The sequence below is a fragment of the Salvelinus sp. IW2-2015 genome, unplaced genomic scaffold (assembly GCF_002910315.2).
Source record: "Salvelinus sp. IW2-2015 unplaced genomic scaffold, ASM291031v2 Un_scaffold19, whole genome shotgun sequence".
Taxonomy (NCBI): domain Eukaryota; kingdom Metazoa; phylum Chordata; class Actinopteri; order Salmoniformes; family Salmonidae; genus Salvelinus; species Salvelinus sp. IW2-2015.
Window position 1 is genome coordinate 730509 of NW_019942505.1, and position 7881 is coordinate 738389.

A 7881-nucleotide genomic window follows, 5' to 3' on the forward strand; every position below is an offset into this window, starting at 1 on the left:
GTCATCTAGAACTGTATTTMATGCTCTATAAAGGATGAATAAATGTGAACAAATAAATGTATGGTTATTTCACACAGTTATGCCACATTATGAAGCTTTATAGAGCATGGTATACGGTTATAGATCATTTGTGAAGCATCTATTTAGTGCTTATGAAGCCTATATAAAGGTTTTATTAGATGCACTTCAAATAAAGCGGGGTCACCAAACAAACATACCTTAATGCACTGACGCTTGTAGATAGATGTCAGCCAGGCTTAGGCAACCAATCGAAAATTTTATGAGAATTATAAACTTTAAAGTCCAAAGGAAATATTTCAATACAAATTAAGGGCTTTGGGTGATGAGTTGTGTCCCATCTGCCAAAAGTTTGACAAATTATATTTTTTGTGCTGACTTGTACTTCCTTTACAGTAAACCATGTGATTTCCCTCCCTTCTATGCTCTCCATCATTAACCCTAACTAGCTGACAAGGTAAAAATCTGTCGTTATGCCCCTGAACAAGGCAGTTAACCCACTGTTCCCCGGGCGCCGAAGACGTGGATGTCGATTATGGCAGCCCCCCGCACCTCTCTGATTCAGAGGGGTTGGGTTAAATGCGGAAGACACATTTCAGTTGAATACATTCAGTTGAACAACTGACTAGGTATTCCCCTTTTCTTAGTAGTTGGCTCTGGTACTTATGTTAATTACCATGCCACATATGTCTTTCATTGAAAAGCAAACATTTTACAAACTAAGAAACTAGTTAGTTATTTTTACAAACTAAAAAACAGAGTGCAAATACCCAGGTGTTTCTGTCATACTTTGAGAGCACCTGTCACAGCCGTCAACAGAAGTGGACCAAGGTGCAGCGTACATGTTCTTTTATTTAGAAAAGACGCCGAACAAAACAATACAAACTACAAAACAAACCGTGAAGCTTAAGGCTAAGTGCCACAAACAAAGTTAACTTCCCACAAAGACAGGTGGGAAAAAGGGCTACCTAAGTATTGTTCTCAATAGGAGACAACGCTAGACAGCTGTCCCTGATTGAGAACCCTACCTGGCCAAAACATAGAAATACAAATAATAGAACATAGAATACCCACCCCAAATCACACCCTGACCAAACCAAATAGAGACATAAAATGATCTCTAAGGTCAGGGCGTGACAGCGCTTTAAGACTTTACAAAGTTTGACACCGGTAGTGGTGTAGAGACTTTAGGAATTTGGTATATTAAAAGACAGCTTTGTAATGCCATCATCTGATTAATTCACACAATAAGGGTGATACTTTCCTTTAGCTTTGTCTTTACTAGACAAAGCTAAAGGAATAGATTGTAAATGACTGTTTTATTTATAAGATAGATTGTAAATGACTGTTTTATATTACTGTTTATTATCATTAAATCCTTAGTATGAATATATTGTTTTTATGTCCTTAGAGACTGAAAGTAGTGTTAGGGTCAAGCTCTTTGTCTATTTGAAGAGTGTAATTATTTAGTGGACTGTAGGAATGTGTACTCCCAATAACTCAAGGCCTCTCTTGACTGATGAGAAGTCCTGTAATATGCACAGAGTAGCATGGAGAAATCCTGGGTGATGGAAAACTACTGATGTTTATTCAGATGAAACTCACAAAAACAATAAACAGCACACAACGTGCAGCAAATGCCGTGCTCACAGGCAACTAAACAAAAACAAGATCCCACAAAAACCAGTGGGGAAATGGCTGCCTAAATATGATCCCCAATCAAAGACAACGATAAACAGCTGCCTCTGATTGGGAACCATACCAGGCCAACATAGAAATACTTAACCTAGATAGGAACACCACCGTAGTCACACCCCGACCTAACCAAAAGAGAGAATAACAAGGCTCTCTATGGTCAGGGCGACACTTATCAACAACTTTAAAATGATGTTCTGGAAAAACTGTGGAAAATAATATAAAATTGGCTTTTAGGATGGGATAATATTATATTAAATCTGGACTTACTACATTTTATTGCCGTTTCTGTCGCCACTGTTGTGATTTAAAAGGGATTAAATTGTTGATTGGTTCAATAATAGGCATTAATGACAATCTCAGAAATAATCATTATTTGTCTTCTTGTCATGCAAATCTATAAGGGGAGGAAGGTTTAATACTGTACTGTAATGTAGGGCCAGTTGTTTTAGACCCAGCTCTGTAATTACACCTGTAACATACACTTACTGGCCAGTTTTTTTAAGATCCAGCCTTTTAATTACACCTGTAACATACACTTACTGGCAGTTTTTTAGACCCAGCTCTGTAATTACACCTGTAACATACACTTACTGGCAGTTTTTAGACCAGCTCTGTAATTACACCTGTAACATACACTTACTGGACAGTTTTTTAGACCCAGCTCTGTAATTACACCTGTAACATACACTTACTGGACAGTTTTTAGGTACACCGATGTTCAAGAAAAAAAAGATTGTGCCTACAGACAGTAACTCATGTGGCYGTGGCTTGCTATATAAAGCAGACAGACAGGCATTGAGGCATTCAGTTACTGTTTGATTGAACGTTAGAAATGGTAAAACAAGTGACCTAAGTGACTGAGTGTGGTATGATCGTCAGTGCCAGGCACGCCAGATCGAGTATTTCAGAAATGGCCGCCCTTCTCTGCTTTTCACGCAAGACAATGTCTAGGGTTTACWGAGAATGGTGCGACAAACAAAAAACATCCAGTCAGCGGCAGTCCTGTGGGCGAAAGCAGCTTGAATCGTGCAAGCTAACAGGCTGGCCACAAACAGGCAAATAACGGYGCAGTGGTGTGCAGAACGGCATCTTGGGACGCACAACTCATCGATCCTTGTCACAAAGCACTTAGGCTATGAAAATGACACCATATTGAAAAGATCGATCTGGTTAATAGATTTCTGCACAAGTTAATCTGCTAAATCATAGCAGGTGTATTGCAGCTATTTTACCGTTTTCATATTATAAAGTTGTGAATCAAAATAGTTGTAGGGCTACATTAATCTTCTRTAAGCGGTGAGGGTATCACTGTTTCTGAAAATCTCTGGAGTTCTGCAGTTCAACTCTGTATGGATATTTAAACATTGCTAAAGTAGAAAATAATGCACTTTTATCTGCACATATCTTAACTGAAGTGAGTAACAATCAATAACAGCAAGACATGTCACATGAGTAAAAGACACTGAAAGACACTAGAGGGCAGTATATGCCTATACAATTCAGAAGTAGAATAACCATGTTGAAATAACTATGTAGGCCTATTAGATTTTCACAACAATGTAATGTGGATGTAACTCTTTTGAAACTCTTTTTTAAATTGTTACACTACATCAATGTACAGTGTGACAAGTTCTAGAATCTGACGTAGAACAGCTACGCTCAGTTGGTACAAGTACTAATGTTGCTGAAAGATAGTGAGTCATTATTTGACATGTCAGAGAGGCCTGTTTCTTCTATATAATACATTTAGAATATTTAGATCTGACTATTCGACAACATGAACACCGCCCAGATAAAGGGGTGGTTTGAATAAAAATTGTAATAATCATAAATACATTTAAGAAAAAAATATGTTCTCTTCTATTCTCAAGTCCAAGTAACTTTAAAACCATGCACAGTAATCATTTCAAATCTACATGTTAAGCAATTAGGTCGTACAGGAAGTGATGCACAGGAAACAATGCAGTCCAAATGGCAGGTGTCTTGGCTTCGTAATTTTCTCAATTTCTACTTATAAATGTTCTCAGCCCATACATATGCTAACAGCAACAGCAACAACACCATGCCGAAATGCCACATCCAGTCGCAAAAACCTAGAGACAGGGATTTTTAATGGAAAAGCAATTAATTAACCAATGGCAATGCCCGCTTTGTGAATTTCAAAGACTTAGAAGCTTGAGTATTTTTGCTGATACATGCACATAATATCATTCAACATCTGCTGTGTACAGTATGTGACATGTTTAAGGGCAAATCAATTTAACGACTTTTGTACCTTTTTCTATCTCCTCCATAGGCTGCCCCAGGAGTCTCGTCTCCTCCATAGGCTGCCCCAGGAGTCTCGTCTCCTCCATAGGCTGCCCCAGGAGTCTCGTCTCCTCCATAGGCTGCACCAGAGTTTCTATATCATCCTCAGGCTGCTCCATTAGTCCCATCTGCACAAGCGGCTCTAGACTTTCAAACTCCTTCACAAGGTAAAAGGGTTTCTCCAGGATTCTCTGACTCTTTCTGAACCTCCAGATGCCTCGGCACAGTGAGTCATGGATCCTCTGACATGAGTCGATCTCTGTGCGCCACAGTGCTGCTCTGGCTCGGATGAGCTGGGATCTCTTGCTCTTGCTGCCTTTGGCGAGGCTGACACTGTCTTTACAGATAGTGATGATGTCCAGGCCAATGAACAGGGCATTTGAGGCCACGGCGCATCGCCTTAATGTCCTAGAGAGGGCGAGTGGAGTGCCTTGGGCCAACATCCCAATGTCAGGTAAATCTGCAGCAAATGTTTTGCCCTCTTGGAGTCCCACCTTGCCTGCACCTATAACCACGCCTTTTCCCATTAAGGCCTCTATTGCAGAGGTATTTTTTACTATGCCATTGATCTTCTTTCCTAAACTCGCACCACCTTTGCCTATATTCTTCCCAACCACTAATGCCACCACCTTCGGCTCCAAAGGGCAAATGTTGCTGGCCACCTTCTCCAGACTACCATGGAGTCTTTGCATGTCCTCCATGAAACATTGAAAGATTGTATTGGCTTTCTTGTTTTGGTAGCTTTTAAACACCACCTTTGTAACACCGGTGGTTAGACTGTTGACCCCACTGGTCACACCCATTCCAATCCCTGCGATGGTGAGCCCCAGTGACAGCCCAGCAGTAACAGGGGCAAGACAAAGGCCTGCGATGGTCAGAGCCCCTCCTGTTGCCCCCACTGCACTGCCTACCACACTGGAGATATAACCCCCTTTCTTCATATTATCTAGTTTGCCAGCTCTCCTTTCCAGCTCTTTTATAAAGTCCAGCATTCTGGAGTGGCACTGACTGAACAGACCAATGAAGCGCAGGGCAGACTCCTGGAACAGGAACGTCAGTCTGAGKTGCTGGTCCATCCTAGCAGGAGGAACATATTCCACTTTTTCATGAGAGACATTGAAACATGTAGCTGGAATCGATGAATGATCAGAAATGTGTGCCCTCAGTGTTATAGTAAGCTAGTATTTGCAAATGTAACATAAAACAAAACTGGAAAGGTTTACCTGATATCACTCAAATGCCGCAAATGGTTAAACATGTTCTGCATGGACTTTTCATTCACTTCAGGGCTGGTGTCACTCATCAAGTTGTCATTCTTCTCTCTGCAAAATGTTTTTCTAATAAGGATAATAAAAAACAATATAAAGAACTTTTCAGCTGCAGCAAAAGTTGCTATAATGTTACATAATAATATAAAGTATCTTACTGGTATGTCTGAAACCATACAGAGAGAAAAAAAAGGATAGATCATTTGATTTGAATATTGTGTTAAATCATTTAAACTGATAAATGACTTACGTTTTTCCCAATCCCATTCTCTCACACAGCTGCTCAGAGATGTTCATGTAATTTTCCAAGTATACGTGCAGCACCTCCACATTGAGGAGGCATGGGGAAAAGAAGGCCGATGCGTCCCTCTTAAAGTGGATGAGGAGAGGACAGGCCATTCTAGCGGAGGTGATGACAGCTCGGACACTTGCTTGTTCCCTCCCCTGAGGCAGAGGACACAACCGGTTTTCATCAGCAAATACAAACACAGAGGTGACCACCAGCCTCTCCACAGCATCCATGAAGCAGTCCAGCTCCTCCAGCCCATTGAGAGTGTCCTTCAGTACAGCTTCCAGCTCCTTCTCCAGCTCCTTAAGCCTACGGTTTGCAGTCACCTGGGTCAGATAGTCTTTCGTGAACTCTCCTAATGCCTTGGTCTTGTCTTCTGCATTCAAGACTCGGCTGAATTTAAGATCGATTCTGTCTGACATTTCCTTGATGTTCTTCATCTTGGATTGTTCCTCCTTTCTCTGCAGGATCCACCTTGGATGCCTATCACAGAATTCCTTCACCGTGTAGACATAGCTGAGGGTGTCTGAGATGTATTGGCCCAATAACTCTCTCATTTCCTCTGAGAAATAAGAAGATGCAGTTTTGGAAGGCTTTCTGTCTCAAAGTACTTTACAGGTTCTCTATTGAAGTACAGTAAAACTACTTTACTAATCACCTACTACACAGATCTGGTCCCAGAATATCAATGATCAACTAATATATACCTTAATGCACTGAATCTTGCAGATGGATTTCAGTCAACTTAGGCTAACCATTTAAAATGAAACAATATAAATGAGTCTGAGATGTGTTCCACCTTCATTCCTTTTTATATCCCTCAAGCCAATGTYTCTTACTACCAAGACTTTGTGATCTTCAGCCATTTTGATTTTGCTCCCTGCTAAGGGCTAAGGCACTGTGGCTCGGGTCAAATCTCAGCCAATAGGGATGCTGTTGAGATCAGGGGGCGAGGTGCTCAGATGCTCATAGCTACCACAAGCAATAGTAATTGTGTTATCATTGTTATTATGTTAATACAAATATTTCTAGCAGTTTTAGTTAAAGCTAGAATCCTTAGTTGCTACATACATTTTTGGACTTCTAAATTAATGATATATACCCATTGATTCTTCAAGAATACAACTTATACACTGATTATACTAAACATTAAGAACACCTGCTCTTTCCATGACATCGCCTGAACAGGTGAATCAAGGTGAAAGCTATGATCCCTTATTGATAAAGGGGAGGAGACAGGTTAAAGAAGGATTTTTAAGCCTTGAGACAATTGAGATATGGATTGTGTATGTGTGCCATTCAGARAGTGAAAGGGTAAGACAAAAAAATGTAAGTGCATTTGAACTGGGTATGGTAATAGTTGCTAGGCGCACCGTTTTGTGTCAAGAACTRCAACACTGATCGTTTTTTCACGGTCAACAGCTTCCCATGTATATCAAGAATGGTCCACCACTGAAAGGACATCCAGCCAACTTGACACAACTGTGGGAAGCATTGGAGTCAACTCAGTACTAGGTGTTTCTAATGTTTGGTATACTCAGTGTATATGCCTGATGAGCTTTGATTAACTGTTGTACCCCACCATAACCCCAAATATCAGCTTGGTTTATGCCAATGTTTATAAACAACATAAATGTAAACAAACACTGTACAGCCTCAAAACATGGTTATAACTATTATTTTGATATCATGGATGGTCAGTCCTTGCATCCATAGCTCTATGAATTTGAGTGGTAACATTTCTCCAGGCCCAACCCAAAACATAGGCGAGGCAACCGCTTTGTTATTGTTACAATTAAGGATTCTAGCTTCAAATCATGACAGCCAACATTGTTCAGATAAATTCAAAGTCTCCTATGCAGGTCTCAGCTCAGGTGTCAAATAATGACATTGTATATTATAAAATGTAGATTTTTAAGGAACATTCTGATCTACAGTTTATTGTATGGAGGTTGATTTACATCATGATCTGGGTAATTGTTCAATGTGCTGCAGACCCAGATTAAGTATATTCATTTACTAATAAAGCACTTTCAAATGAGATCTGCCTTGACAATGCTTTTTAGTCCAGGAGTAGGTTTGTCCCATAATTCACTGCACTTGCRCTATAACTTTAACTCTAAAACCCATCAAAAAGTTGGCAACTCCTGGGTTAAAAAAACACTTCTGAAAATCGCACCATATTTAAAATGACTGTAGATTTTGCACATGGGCGCTTGAAAGTTTATCTGCTAAGTCATATCAGGTGTAATTCCAGCTATTTTATTTTAGCATTTTCAAAATAGAAAGATGTCGATCAAA

At 40.1% G+C, this 7881-nt stretch overlaps 1 protein-coding gene across 1 annotated transcript; it reads right to left on the reverse strand.

The window, feature by feature from the left end:
• Window positions 1-880: 880 nt before the first annotated feature.
• LOC112068015 (apolipoprotein L2-like) lies at window positions 881-6243 on the reverse strand. The gene is made up of 4 exons (XM_070437993.1): window positions 5542-6243; window positions 5247-5360; window positions 3992-5100; window positions 881-3809 (listed from the first exon to the last, which is right to left on the reverse strand). The coding sequence occupies exons 1-4, from the start codon at window positions 6135-6137 to the stop codon at window positions 3724-3726; spliced, it is 1905 nt and encodes a 634-aa protein (XP_070294094.1). The 5' UTR covers window positions 6138-6243; the 3' UTR covers window positions 881-3723.
• Between the last annotated feature and the right edge of the window lie 1638 nt (window positions 6244-7881).